Here is a 15,609-nt window from a genome sequence, read left to right as displayed (position 1 = left end):
TAACCAAGCCATGAGTCTTCCCAAGGTCATGCAGGACAACTACGTGATTTCAAAACTTACATATTCATTTAACCATGCCAAATTCAAGTATTGATATAACGATCTGCTTACAAGCTTACTATATATTGAGATAATTTTCAATTTTGTTTTAAAAGACTGCTTCGTCTAGTTCTGAAAAATATTTCCGTATGTTGTTGAGAGAAAGTCTCCCAGACCCTACTCCCAAGGGGAGATTCTGAAGCCAAAGGAGCAGGTGAAGCTCCAAACCATGCTAGAGTGCCGAAATACAGAGTGGAATCCAAAAGGTGGTCAAATCCAGGTAAGGCACAGGTGGGTGGTGAAATCTGCCTGAGCCGGGAGTAAGGTGCCTGAGAGAGGAAAGTGAGCACTGAGGAGGCAGATGCAACAAGAGGTGGGCGTGAGCTGGGTGACCTCCCAGAATGTCTAATCCATTAGGGTTTGCTGTTTGCTGCCGTGGACCAACCAGGGCTTGGTCACAGATGGCCCAGCCTATTTAAGCGGCCAAGGCAATTAGACAATCCCTGAAGGGGGAGGAGTTTCCCGTGACCACTGTGCTGGCCCATACCCATCCCAGTGTGCTGTTTGTTGAAGCTAATATGGCATCAGGAGTTGCAGGTCACTTTTTGCCCCATACAGACAGTTCTTGAACACAGGTTGGCAAGTAGGGAATGACTAATGAAAAAGGAGGTAGGGTCCTGCTGGTTCGAGTGTAACCAGAGCTGAGAACAAGACAATGAGAGAAGTGAATACCAGGGTCATAATGTAATAATGTAAAGTGGCTTTTATGGCCCTTGAGTGCCCGTGGTCCCGCCCACTGGTCAGTTGGCCCTGATGCCCTCAGGCAACATTTAGATTTCTCATTAGCTTGCCAGAGGGCGCCTTCTGGGTCTGCTGAGTGGTCTGTGGTGCCTTCGGGTGTTAACCAGTTGTTGGGTTGGGAGGGCTCGATGGGAGAGAACTAATGGGATGAGCTGCTATGAAACTATTCTGGGTGGAAGGGTGCAGGGACCAGTCGAAGCAAATTCTTCAGAGACTAATCAGGTGAACTGACAGTGCCGTCTGCCAGGTCCCAGGAGCAGAAGTCTTTTCTTGAGACCTGGGTGCTGCATCCCAACTGGTTACTGATGAGGTGACGGTGCTACAGCCCCGCTGTTTTGACTCCCCATATCCAGGAGGCCCAGCAGGCCATTCTGCCAGTGCCTCCGCATTCCATGTCCTTGGTGGGGGGAGGGGTATGTCTGAACAGATCCTCCTTATGAGACTGCTCCTGGTCCCCACAATGTTCCTTAACAGAATGCATTGGGACTATGAGGGTTCTGACGTCCTCTAGAATGTTGGCTTTTATGTCAGTATATTTGCTCTTTTGCTTCCTGTGAGAAAACACTCACTGTTGGGAAACATGCTTGGAATTCCAGAAATGGGAAGAAGCAGAAGTCCCAGCAGTCTTTTAAAGCAAAATGCAAAATGCAGGGTACCCAGGTAATTGATCTCCAGTTAGGAAAGTCTAAGAGCAAAAAAGATAGCCCTGTCCATATGTGCCCGAAAGTACCTGGCATGCGACCTGACCACAGTCACGTCAGCAGGACCACAGTGCAGGACCAGATCCGCTGGGAGAGAAGCACAGGGCACCCACACGCAGGCAGAGGTCTGGGTATTCGGTGAAGAGCCAGGCCTGGTGGATGAGGGACTTGCTCATCAAGCTTCCTACGGTCCCTGAAGTCAATGGAAAATTACTCTAAAAAAATAATTAAAAAACTATTCTCAAAGCCCACCTAAAAGCCCCCAAATTTGTTAGAATCATCCCAGATCTGTTTCGGAAAGCAAGAGTACAGCAGGTGGTAACGGTAAGCGCGAGCCTCACCTTTGGCTTTTATTTGACCATGACCACAGCCAACCATCTGAAAAGTTGTATGTTTTCTTCCCCAACAGTAAAGAATCATCTAACAGGCTTAGCATTTTTGAAGCCCATTCCACACACATTTTGATGATAGCCAGGAGCGGGCCTGGCCAGGGGTTTGGCTTAAATAAGTCTGGGAGCTCTGGGGTTGTGGTTGGGGGTGTTTGAGGCTTAAGAAACAGGCAAAGGTCTAAAATTTCAGAGATAAATCCAAAGGAACACAAAATACATGAAGCCAAAGCAGGTGCAGAAACCTTGTGACAGATGTTTGGAGCCTGAGCTCCAAGAGCAAATCCCAGCGAGCCAGGAGCAGAGAGGTGGGAAGGAACTCCTGCCACGTGACTGCTCAGAACGTGCCCGTCATTTGCAACTTACTTTTGCAGGTTAGTCCAACTCTAGTGCCTCAAGGGACCCAAGGTCACAACCAGAGCAGATAAATGAAGCAGTAAAAACCCAAAGTAAAGATTCTGGGTGAACCTTCAGCAACACTGGCCCCAGTAAAGGAAACCATTTGAACAATGGCCTGATGGCATGGCTGTTGTCACACAATCTAGACACGCATCCAGCAAGCTGGGGCTCTGACCCAGATCAGCTCAGTGACCTTGGGGAGTCTTATACGCATTTTGGGCCTCAGTTTCATATTCTGAGAAATGGGGATAACAGTATCGCCCCCACCTACTTTGTAGGGTTATTGTGAAGACCCAATAAATCATAAGAATGCCTGAAATTGTAAGAAATTTGAAAATGCTGTAGAAACCTAAGAATAGTATCAGGATCCTCTTTTAAATTGAAAAAAAAAAAACAACAAAACACCTCACGGACATGGACAACAGTGAGGTGATTGCTGGGGGGAGGAGCATATCAGGGGACTACCGGTAAATGGCAAGAGAAAAATATAATAAAGATTATATAAAAAATAAATAATAATAATAAAGTAACGCTTCTTATTTATCATTTTTCTCCACAGAGTGCAAAGTCTTCAAAGTGCACTGTTTTCTTGACAGAAACAGATATTTTCACAGACCTCTGTTAGAAAATCAATTGAAGAGGCCAGCAAACTTTTGCACAAGTTATTTTTAATCTGGCAAATAAGCGAATGTGCTGATTCCCCGCAGCCATCACTGTGAGTTTTAATGAAAACATTCTTGGGTTATATGTCATGGCTTTTCTACTAGCTGTTGCAGAGGGAGCACCTCCAATGAGCCATGAAGTTACCTCAACAGCGCAGAGAGATCTGGGGTGTGTTCGGGTAGGAGAGCCACGGTGACCCCCGGCACCCTATGGGTGCTGCTTGGGCTTGCTCTTGCTGGGTCTACTCCGGGTTTTGGATTTGCTAGTGAGAGGATCCTCCTTGCGCTGTACTCCTGAAAAGACAAAAACGATTAGAACGTGGTAGTAACACTATCTCGTATTTACTAAAGACATTCTACTTTACAAAGCCTTTTTAAAATTCTGCTCTGCTTGAGTAACTGCTAAGTTACAAACAGGTTCTGAGCCCTAAGTTTGACTCTAACTTTGTCATTGGGATTCAGAATGCATTTCCCCAAAGTTTAAGTGAAGTCAGGTAGCCTGAGTTCCGGGTCCTGGAAAAGGGGGCCATGTGGTCAAGGAGGGAAGAGAAAGAGGAATAACATTTCTTCCTTCCAGCTTGTACATACCCCAAGCTTGGCAGAAAAAAGAAATTCAAATAAAAGGGAATGTCCAGAATCCGCCAGGTCCATCCTTGCGTCCTGTTCTGTCCCCTCCCTCTCTCCAGCCCCCTGCACCCTACACAGGCCCCACCCCTGGGATGGGTGCGGGAGGCCTCCAGCCTTCGAGCCTGCTACCCCTGGCTGCTCCATGACACCCAACTTTGCAATCTGATGCCTTCTGACTGGCTGCGGCCATCTCCTTGCCACACTTGGTCACCTTGTCCACACCCTCATCCTGCTTTTGAGTGGCTCTCCCCACTCCCAATCATGGGCCTCACTGAGATCAGATTCACCTTTGTAAACGCCCCTGATTCCCTTCTCCACTCACAGCTCAGCACCATGATTTTCTAATTATTAAAAACAATGATCTAAAACAAAAGTATCTCTCCCTACTCCATCAGGATCTCCTTTTGACTCGGCATTCACAAGGCTCTGACCTCCACCTTCAACTTCTGTTCCTTTGCTGCGCAGCTCCCAGGGGAAGAGTGATCTCCCTGTGCTAACTTGCACCAGTGTGACATTGTATGTGCCATGTGAGTGTCCCATTGCTCCAGAGGTGCCTGCGGTTTTTAAAAGGAGCTGCCTGCTAACCCCCCCAAAATGAGTAATTTGGGATTTCCTAGAGAAAATATTCTGGTCACCGGGCTATAGCATGGGGACTGCCCTGCGTGGGAGACGATTCCCCTACACAAGGCAGGGCTTCCCGTCCTGCACTTTCGAGCTCCCAGGCGCTGGCTCTGACGGGTGTGCAGAGGCAGGACATGAGGACTACGCATTCGTCTAGGTTACTCTTTGTAGACTGGGGACTAATTGTGCCTCGCTATCCTCTATGATAATGAAAAATGTTAAGTTCTGGGTTTAACCTAATCCCCAGCACCTTCATGGAAATGGACAAAATGAAGGTCACTCATTCCATATTGAGGTGACCTCTCCAGTTTAACACACAGGCCTTTTGTATGGTTTGCATATTTATTTTTCAGTCATCAAGAAAAAGTTCAGTTTTCAAAGTATCAGGATAAAGTTGCTCAACAATATAAGAAGATGCTTTTTTTTTAATGCATGAAACTTATCTGATGCATATTTAAACCTAGAGCTAAAGGACTGTCCCATTAGGAACGATCAACATTCTACCAGCTCAGAGTTAAGAGGAGAGAAAATGGGCCCAGACTCTCCCTCAGTCAGTGTTGATACACAGTACCCGGGGCTGGAGAGTGCCAGGCACTGGCTACCTTACAGCTGTTACTGAGGACATAGGTGCAGGTAGGGGACGCAGCAAGAAACAATAAGTGGCAGCTTCCCAGTCCGAGCCCCATACCAGGAACGGTCCTGGGAACAGCCCACAGGTCGAAGATGACAGTCAAAATAAAAAACAGTCTCCAATACTGGGGATGTTGACAACTGCTGAGGAAATATACAGCACTGATTAGAGGCAAGAAAATAATTAAATGAATTTTCCTGAAGAATGAAGGAGGCTGCTCCCATCACAGAAAATCCAATAAGTACCAAAAAATAAAGACAAAAATTCCCCATAAAATTCCATCAACCAGTGGCAATATCTGTCAATATTTGGACATATTTACTTTTGGCCTTTTCATTCTAGCTTTAAAAAAAATACTATCATATCTAATTTCTTGCATTTGTAGTTTTAACACAAGAATCTCCCATGTCATTACAAACTCCTCAAAACACCATTTGTAGGGAGCCATTTCTTGTGGCATGGAAATGTAGCTGCTCCCACGTGGAAAACCAGTGGGAAGTGAGTCAGCACACAGGACCACACCCACAGAGAGGTTTCCCAGTGGGGAATCAGGCCTGCATTGTACCTAGGCTGCTATGAGACTTGCTTTTGCTAAAACTCCCTCACCCTGAATTGAGGCAGAAGTGCTTACTGTAACTTTCTAAGATCTGTGCTAAATCTGCCAAGTATGGAGTGTAACCAGTTCAACTATTTTTCCCCTTGGTCTGCAACATCCTTCTCTCTGAAGTAATTAGCAACATTCTTTCCTTTGTTATCTATAAAAGGTAATCCCCTGCAGTGAACCTGTGAATAGTAAATTAGGACTAGCTTCCGATGTAATGTACTCAGAAGAGCAATAAAAGCCTGTCCAGGCAGGGGCCAGGGCCCAGGGCCCCCCTCTTGCCCCCACCCCCTCTCTCTCAGAGAGTGGCCATGCCATCCCTTTTTCTCAGCAGGACGTCTGTTGTCCGTGTGTATTTGTCTCATGGCCACAACACACAGATCCTGCTGGCCAGGATCTGCATCAACCATTCTAATAACTGTATAATATTCAGGTATATTAATATAGCATAACTTATTTAATCTTTCTCCCATAATTGTAGAGATATTGCTTCTATTTTTGGCTATTATATATAATGATACACTGAACATTTCTGTGCATTAATTTTTCCCTATATTTAGGATTATAGATTCTCAAAGGTTAAATTATTAGGTCAACATATTTGTCTGCTTTTAAGGCATATCCCACACATACTCTCCCATTATTTTTGGAAAGGGTTATATCTGTCTGCCCACCCACAAGTTTTCTGCAAAACTACCTACTTTGCCCCTTCTGACTAGCACTGTATTCTTTTGTTTTAAGCAATCTTTGCCAGTTTTATAAGTCAAAATTTTATCTCGAGTTAGTTTACTAGTCTACAATTGTTAGTCATTCAGTTTTCTTTTTTGCGAGGTGTCTAAATAAGATAGTTAAGTAGTTACATGTATGTGCAAGCCTATGAAAAGCATGAACTAGGAAATCAACATGAAGTTTGTTGATATTCTTCTAAAATATCTGTGACCCAATCGAGTTATCTTTCATAGATACAACTTCAATGAAGCAAATGTGAAAGAAAGCCTCACCTTTCTTCAGAGATTTTGAGGAACTTTCCGCTGGCCTGATTTCTTCTTCTTCTTCCTCTTCTTCTTCTCCTTCTCTGTGCTCTTCCTCTTCTCCTTCTCTTTCTCCTTGATTTTCTTCCTCTTCTCCTCCTTCAGTCTCCTTCTCCTTAGCCTTCATCAATGCTTCCTCCAGTTCTTTCTCCAGTTCTTTCTTTCTTATAAGGGTGTAATGAAGTTTCTCACTTACAACATCAAAATTCTCCTCTGCTCGTTTGGCTCGGTTTGCAACCTCTCTGATGTGGACAAAGTCCAGAGAAACACAACGAAATGGGAAAGTTCAAAAAAGTGTCAATCATGTAGAAAAACTTGTTGTCTAAAAAAGGCAGTGGGATTAGAGAAATGCACCTGATGATGAAGGGTGCAAATGAGGGAAGTGGCGGCATCACCGATTAGCCAGGCACTGGGGGCCGGGGAGCTACGCTGGATGGTAATGGCAGAGTGGCAGTAATGCCGTAATTTAAGAATGTGTATCATGTCTTAGTGAGACCTGACTTTTGGGTATTTGGAATTCTCTATCAATAGTTAAAGAACCCCTTTTCAGAAGTTAATTTCTGCTTCTCTTCATTGATATGATTTGACAAACTAAATCCAATAGTATCCTTTAAAAAAAAAATCCAAAGCAAAAGTACCCAGGAACACAGTGTCTTTTTTATCATTCCTTTCTTTTATAGGACCTTTAAAAACAGATTCTGCACTCAAGAAAGCCAGTCTGAGAAGTGCTTCTTAATAACCACAGCACATGTCTACAGGGCTACGCTTCCGCCTTGCCATCCCCAGCTATCTTTATTGCTTCTCCGATTTTGGGGGTTATGTAACATTCTTTCTTGCACAGGGTAGTTTCTCCCTGTTCCACCTATTTCTCTAGTTCATTTCTTAGAAACATACTGAAGTGGATCATGTCTATCATCCTATCCTCCCCGCCCCATACACACTTTGACCTCTGCCATCTCCACCATGGGTAGAGACAGATGTTGCTATGACAGCAGTGTAGTTCCCTGGGTCTGGAAGAAGATTTGGAGATACCCATCCCACTAGTGAGGATGAAGGAAGCAGGAGAACCAATGATCAGCCAAGAAGTGTGGGCTTCTCAGCCAAACCTCCTGGCCAGCATCTTCATCTTCTTACCATTGTGGTCCCTCATACTTACATTAACTTCTCCTGTGTGCGTTCAATCACTGCCAATGCTTCAAGATACTTTGGGGCCAATGTACCTTGACTAGCTGATGTTCTCTGACAAAGGAAATAGGTGCAATAAATGAACTGGGAGTCCCAATAGTTAATACCCTACTTCTTCAGGATGTTCTGGATGAAGCCTTCCAGAGTATTTTTTCCTGTTCAATACTACCCATATTTGTACAGTAGACAATTAAGCCTCCTCTTCACAACAAAAAAGAACAGGGATATCCTGTGGCCAACAGCACACCACTTCCAAATTACTCGTGCTGCAGGTGGTCATAGATTTGATTAGAGTTATAAAGAAGCATGGAAAACAGTATCAACAGAAAGAAATAGGGAAGAGGCTAAAAAAGCAAATAGAAGGGTAAATATGTTTATCTAGTAAATCAAGTTAAGTATCAAGGAAAGTATCTATATTTACCTCAATACTTTATTTCACTAAGCACATAACACTGCAAAATCCAGTATGATCTTTTAGTTCAACAGGGGACTTTACATATATTGAGGCAGTAAGAATATGGGCAAAAAACCCTCCTAACATGGTCCTAGAACTTTCTGTGGAGGAATTTTAATTCTGTTTTCCTGTTGAGTTTCCATAGCCACCGTCTAAAGGTTTCCAATTTCCCAATAATTCTATGGTTACAGGTATGTGCTTATCACAGCTGCCAATAGAATGTGGTGAATGAATATATTTAAAAGTTGGGTTTCAGTTACATACCCAGGTAGATAATATATCTGTTCCAAATAGAGGCTTGGAATGAATATTTTCATCTTCTCCAATGAATCGAATGAGTTTTTCGCTCTCTGTAGATGTTGAAGGTTTCTAGGCACAGAAATACCAAGGACCCGTCAGTGAGCTGGCGAGTGACATAGTGGTGTGACGAGTTGCTTAGCCCCGTGTCTGAAGCTTTCATTTTCTATTTGCTGTAATTATTTAACAAACATTTTTTGAAGACTCCCAGAAAACACTGTGCAATTAGTGTGGATGAGGAAGCAGGGACGAGTGGGGACACCTCTGAGAAAAGCAAGGCAGATTTCTCCAAGACCCCAGGAACTCACAGTGCAATAAGAGAGATAGGCTGTAAAATAATTGTGGTATATGTGCTTACTGTTAGCACAGAGGCATGTTTCAAGAGTTGTGTGGCCCAGAAAAGGGCCCTCCATTCTGCCTAGACACTGGGGGAAGTTTCTACAGAGAAAACGATCTTTGCAAGCTGAAAAGGAGATTGTAAATAGAGAGAAAATGGCCTGATCTAAGGCCACAGATGGAGGAAAAGAGATGATGCATTACAGACTTAAAAGGTATGACAGAATTTAGTGACCAAATAATAATGTTTTACACCTATTTTGTGCCTTCTATATGCAAGCACTGTGCCATCAATAAAATGCAAAACGCTGGTCCAAAGAGCCTTGGGTGTTGCACAACACTCTTGTCCTGTTGTCCTGTGTGGACAAGGGGTAGAGGACCTAGGTCACAATCTGGGGTCACGCCAATTGTGCCAACAGTCAAACTATTCAGAGAAGAAACATCAGGGACGTAGATTAAGACAGTAGAAAGAGCAGGAGGGGATCAGGATGAGTTCTGAAAGCCAAAGACAGTATTCACTGTGGGAATGAACAAGGACTCTTCGCCGGACTTCTCTGGGTTTGAATGTTGATTCTGCTACTTACAGTTATGTGATTTGGGGTAAGACAGACAACCATTCTGATTGTGAGTTTTCTTTTCTATAAGATGCGGGAGGTAATGAGGTCACATGTGTGAAGCATACAGCTCCTGGTAGGCACTCAGTAATTGGTCATTATCATTGTATTTTCATTATTATTACAATCGTCCCAGGAAAAGTCATTACTAATGATGCCCCAACAGGGGTGAAGACAGGGTAAGAAAAAGAGAGAGGGAGATGGGCCTGGGAGGAGGCAGGAAAGGCAGCCCAGAATGAGAGCTGAAGAGGTGGAGACACAGAATTTGCACTACTATTGAAGGAATCAGGCAGCGAAGAGACAAAACGACAACATCCAGGTGAAAGGTGGATTATGTATGCAGGTAATAGGGGCGTAGCGGTGAATGAGACTAATGGAAATGGCTGGATTGAGAAAGGAAAAAGGACACTCCTTAGAAAATTAAGAGGTAAGTGTGTCTACAGATAGGGTTAGATCTGTATGGAGTTAAAGAGTTTACTCCAGATGATCTATTTTTATTTTCATCAGGTCATATTAAGTTCTTTTAAAAGATAGTACTGTGTAATCTTACTTCTGCTTTCTCTTCTTCTGGTCCTTTCTCAAATTTCTTATCCTTCTTACTTTCTTTTTCATCCTCTTCAAAACATATGTCTGCTTCAGGCTCAGAGAGTTCTTTTATCAAGTCCTGTGAGATAAAATAGTGTTATAATTATAGCTAAGTGTATATAAATATTTTAGTGCTATATTAGCAATTATTCAAAAATACTTAAAGGGCACTAATCCTGCAACAGAGCCCCGTGCTAGTAATAAGGATACAAAGGTTAATAAGAATGGTCCCTGCTCTTAAGAAGTTTACAATTTAGTGAACCAGAAAATGCTATGAATATATACAGTTGAATAGTAGAAATGCCTAATTTTGATCTGGTAGTGGATGGGGGTAAAAGAGAGGGTTGGTCAGGCAGGTTTCCGAAAGAAGATAACGTCTGAGTTTCCCCTTGAAGGGAGAGTAAAAGGAAAACAGGAGGTACAAGGGGGAGGACACCAGAGGCACAGGACTGGCTCTGAGAAGGGAAGAACTGTGTTCAGCAGGATGGGCACTTGGGGACAGGGAGGCCAGAGCATAGTGTGTCCTGTCAGGGAGACTGGATTTTATCCTGAAGGCAACGAGGGATCAGTACATCGATTGATATGTGTTACATTTTAAACAATCACTCTAGCAACAGGAAAGTAGATTTAAAGAGGAGGAAGAAGATTGAGAGAAAGAGGGCAGGAAAGAGAAGATCAGGCAGAGAAGAGAAAGACAAGAGGAGGCGAAGAACAACACAGGGTTGTAGGAATGAAGGGGATAAGGATTCAAGAGATATTCAGGAGGCAACTCTTAGTGACCGATTGATTGAATGGATGGACATGGGATGGCTGGGAAAAGGGAGCATCTTGAATGACACCTGGTTTACGGTTGAGGTCACTACATAGATGGTAATGAGATTCACAGGGATAATAAACAAAGTTGGATAAGCAGGTTTGGGAAGATAGATGAGATCAAACTAGACTGCATGAGTCTGAGGTGCCCCTAAGACATCCAAGTGCAAATATCTGGTAAGTAGCAGAATATCTGAAGTTTAGACAGGGATCTGGGTTAAAGCCAAGAAGGTAAATTACATCACCAAAGAACTTGCGAAGTGAGTAGAAGATGAGGCCTTAGGACAGGAATCTAATCAAACCAGGGACTAGAGAAGAAAGAGGAACCTGCGAAGGAGGCCCGAGTTGGCCTGGACATAAGAGGGGACTCCAGGGACACTCACTGGGAAACGTCGCTGACCCCTCATCTGTTAAAACACAGAAAGAACCTGAGTAATGACCAGTACCAGCATATGGTGAATACCTCTTCTTCGAGTAGCTGCAACTTTTCTTCGTATGTCAATAACTGGATTTGTTTGCCTTTCATCCGACCAAGGAGGTGAGAACATGTGGTGATCCACTCATAACATTCTCTCTGATAAGAGATAAAAAGACCACTATTAAGCAGAAAGAATCAGATTATACCAGCTCGTTTACTCACTCACTCCTACCGAGAAACTGCTGAATATACAATTCCTCGAAGCATAGCTCCATTCAATTAACATCGCCTCACTTCAGCTCACAGGTACACGCAGGAGTGATTTCCTGTGAATATAGACCTAAAATCTAGCATTGCTTATGGACATTGTTAGAACAGAACAAGGTGGAGTTAAGTGTCATAAAGTCAGATGCCGAGACATAGTTGGACTTGCTGTGGGCAAATGGTCTGGCCCAACAAATATGCAGCCGACCAGGCCAACTGTGATCGCTTAACCTAACAATAAAAACAGCAACACTTAACATGGCGCTTAATTCTGTGTCAGTCTTTCCTGCGCCTTGAGCTTATATTAACTCATTTGATCCTTAATATGAAATATGTCCTATTATTTTTAAGGTATAAATGAAATAACATTACACTAGTTTCAGGTGTATGGGATAATTAATCAATATTTATATATATTACTAAATGATCACCATAATAAATCCAGTTAACATTTCTCACCATAGTTATAGAATTTATTTCCTTGTGATGAGAAGTGAGATATATACTATTATTATCCTTATTTTTTCAGATGAAGAAATTAAGGAAGAGAATAGTTGAGTATCTTGTTCAAGGTCCTATAGGTATTTAAACATGGACCTGGGATTCTAACCCAGATGGCCTGGGCTCTTAATCCCTACAAAAATATTACCCCGCCCCCAACCAAGTGAGTAAATAAAGATTGGAAGCAGTGTCTTAGAGAAGATGCTCACTCTGAATCTACTGTGGGTACAGAACAGTCTTCAGCGCCAAACAGTAGAACTAAAAGGTTTTAGAAATCAAATCCAAATCCTTATGTTGCAGACAAGAAAACTGAAATCTAAAGTGGAAATGTCAGTTTGCCACAGCTTCCTTCATGTCACTGACACGTTTAAATTCGAAAGGGTTAGGGTGATGTCTCGTCACAGAAAGGATCAACAAGGGATGTGAAAGTTTTAACGGCTTCTAGTCTTCAGTTCACTTCGCTGGCTGTGACGTCTTGAGCAAAGTCTTAATAATCTTAATCTGTTAAAACCAGATGAAGTGGTTGGTTTACTCCAGGGGACCCTATGCAGTGAGCAACTGGTAAAAACCACCTTGGGAAGGGGAGCCCTAATTTACAGCATTTGCTAATTCCCATGGTTACTCTCGCGTGGCAAGTTCAATGACACTCATCAGCTTGCACGTCATTGCTGGACTTGGAGCCCGTCAAGGGTGTGTACAGCCAGCTCTGCGGGCCACTGGGAGTCTACCACACCGCTGTCCGTCAATGAGGAGCCTTCTGGCTACAAAATTTGATGCACACAGTATTTAACTTTCAATATTGTTCCTAGAATAAAACATTAGTTAATTCTGAAAATAGTAATGATATTTTTGAAATTTTATTTCTTCACAGTTAATTCATCATTCATGAGAAACTTCTGTGGTTGTACTTGCACTCATCAAAAAAATCCTAGTCATTTTCTTATAAACTTCTAAGACATTGAAAATACTGTCATAAGACTTCTGATAGGAGAAAAAAATCAGTAGGGTGCTGTGGGTTTTTTTGGTAAAATTTCACAGTACTCTACAGAGTTAAGCAAGTTTTCTTTCGAAACCGTCAGCATTGCCTATGAACAGCTGTAGACCAAGATAGCTTGGTTGCTAATCAATGCATGTAGATATCCTTTCATCAGTGATCTTATTTAATGCTAATAAAGTCTGGTTCAGGGCTGTGTTAATGAATACTTCTGATGGGGAGTAAAAGGACTAAAATTCATGTCTGGGATGGAGGAGGATTTAAGAAGCAAAGGACAGTCCTGCACGTTAGGCCTATTGCAGCAGATCAAAAGCAGGAGGAAGAGAAGACTGTCAGAGATGTGGCGAATTATAGGGTGCCAGTGGTGAGACTAGAGTGGTAACATAGTTAAAGAGCCCCAGGTCCCCCCAAAAAGGCGGGAAAGCTGGGACTCCTCTGAGTTCATCTGCTAGAACACTGCAAGAGACAGGTCCCCGGCACTTCTCTTCAAAGTCACCTTTCCGGGGGCCAAATCCTGAAACTGGCAACAGTACTTGGGTGACATAAGAAGGTTACTGCAGCCCAAGGTGGATGGCAGGGCCTTAATGAATTACTCAGGCCAGAGATGGAAAAGAATAGCGTGGAGGGAGTCAGTGCAGCCGGAAGTCAGTGTGAAGGTCTCCAAGCAAGAAGTCCTCTCTTCTCCACCACGGTGGGTAATTCCTTGGTATCAGGAGGAGGGATTTCCTTCCCACACGTCCTCAACACTACTGGGGGTTGGTCATTGTGTGTCTTTTTACCAGTCTTGGACTGCTGAAGGTTATCTCAGAGATCTTTCAAAGTAGCTGTCATCTACTCAGATTGCGGCCAAACTCCAGATGACCAGTGACTCTAATTCTAGATGCCTGGAACCGTGTAGCTGGACCACCTAAATCACTTGAAAAAAGGCACCTATCTGTTTACTGGGGGCTAAGTTTCTAGGTTGCGAGGAGCTGGTTTGTGGGGCAGAGGTCCTAGTCTACTCTCAGTGGATGCCAGGACTCTGATGTAGTGTTTCCAAGCCTCAAATGAAGCCTTAACGACAAGCAATTCCTCTTCCCAGATGGAGCAGTTGATGTGCAGAGACCAGCTTCTTTCAGAAACAGAAACAGGAGCAAGGATCCCCAGAACTGAATCCTCTTGGAAAACGGCCTCTGGCACTGATCCGTAGCTCCAAAGTGTGAGGTCAGACTGAATCAGCAGAAGCCAGGGTCAGGTGACAGGTACATAGGGTCAGGAGTTACCGGACTACCTCAGTGGTGGTGGGGCGCTCACTACACAGACCCCAAGGCTTTCTGAAGAAGTAATTTAGGCAGTTGTGGTGGAAAATCTGGGTAAGAGCTCTTGGTAAGTGATCAAACTCCAAGATTCTTACTTAAGAATCCTCCCACTCCAGTAGAATCCTGTTCAGCACTACACAACTCTCATTTATTGCAATGGACCCCCCCCCCAATATTAGATTATGGAAAACCATCACTAGCATTATCTGAATAGCAGTCTGGTATGTTGGCGAGATGTTCTTCAAATGCTAGGATGTGACTGGGGTGGCACAAGCCACGAGCATCACGGTTTACCCACATTCAACAGGGCTCCTCTGGGGAGCTGTCTTGCATTCTTTGCTTTGTGGGGCATAAATGAAGCTACAGGAGTCCCAGAGTCTGATGTCATAAAGCTGTTGTCACCAAGAGGTTGTCCAGGAGATCAGGGGAAGATGGTAGCAGTCAAGGATAGGGATGAATGTGGAATTAAGAAAACCCTAATGAAGAGGGAACTAGCCTAAAATGCCTGCTCAAAACATAACAAAAGTGAGGGGGAGACAGAGTGATTACCTTCATCGCATTCAGATCGTGAAGTTCCTTAGTAGAATATTTTTGGAGGTTGCTGGTTATACTCAGAGCCATGGCCGTTACCATCCCTTTGCAGCAACTGGGGGAAAAAGCACACACACACAAACACACACACACACAGCATGGCCCGTCATTGCTGGCCCCTCTCCTAAGTGTTTTCAATCCAGATGCAGGGGGAGTTTCCCATAGTAATGAAGCTACTGACCCATCCAAGAGTACGAACCATCTCTCGGTTTCTCACAGTTGTCCTCCCTGCCCCTCCCCTCCTGTCACTTTTGACCATTGATAACATTGAATCAATATGAAGGGGGAAGTTGCTAAAATATAAAAGCTACTTCCCAGATTTAAAGTAATCATAGTGACAGTGTGCTTACATTTTTTTCAGACCTCATCTTTATTTGGTGAGAATCCTCTAACTTTTCAGATATAAGGGTTTTTATCTTTTTGTTTGTTTTTTTTTAGATGTTTTAGTGTTTAATGAAATAAAAGTATGCATTCCATTTTGCATGAAAGTTACAGGGGAAATAACAAGCTTCTTCACAGACGCCCCTAGCCTGTGCAAACATGCAAGATGTTTCTTACTTATTCAAGTTAAGTGGGTCTTTTTCGGTTTTTTAACTAATTCGCACTCCCACATCCGTACATACTTCCCATCCTGGCCACACTAACTTTGTTTCCAAAAGGATGCTAAAGCCATTGGGAAAACACTGAAATTTCATATTCTACTGGGCAGTGCCAATGATGGTTTTAAAACCCAACTAGTACTTCTTTCAAGGTTTTAAAA

General features: G+C 43.4%; 1 protein-coding gene across 1 annotated transcript in view; it reads right to left on the bottom strand.

Moving 5' to 3' along the window:
- Window positions 1-3,006: 3,006 nt before the first annotated feature.
- AXDND1 (axonemal dynein light chain domain containing 1) overlaps window positions 3,007-15,609 on the bottom strand; it is a 41,675-nt gene continuing 29,072 nt past the window's right edge. The window contains exons 22-28 of the mRNA XM_053663728.1: window positions 14,808-14,904; window positions 11,247-11,357; window positions 9,936-10,049; window positions 8,403-8,507; window positions 7,656-7,738; window positions 6,470-6,741; window positions 3,007-3,282 (exon numbers count right to left, since the gene is read on the bottom strand). Coding sequence (XP_053519703.1) covers window positions 3,197-3,282; window positions 6,470-6,741; window positions 7,656-7,738; window positions 8,403-8,507; window positions 9,936-10,049; window positions 11,247-11,357; window positions 14,808-14,904 — 868 coding nt within the window. The 3' untranslated portion in view covers window positions 3,007-3,196. The remainder of the gene's footprint in view (window positions 3,283-6,469; window positions 6,742-7,655; window positions 7,739-8,402; window positions 8,508-9,935; window positions 10,050-11,246; window positions 11,358-14,807; window positions 14,905-15,609) is intronic.

The sequence above is a fragment of the Artibeus jamaicensis genome, unplaced genomic scaffold (genome assembly GCF_021234435.1).
Source record: "Artibeus jamaicensis isolate MK-2021 breed Jamaican fruit bat unplaced genomic scaffold, CSHL_Jam_final contig_327, whole genome shotgun sequence".
Lineage (NCBI taxonomy): Eukaryota > Metazoa > Chordata > Mammalia > Chiroptera > Phyllostomidae > Artibeus > Artibeus jamaicensis.
This window is presented reverse-complemented; position numbering and strand designations above follow the sequence as displayed.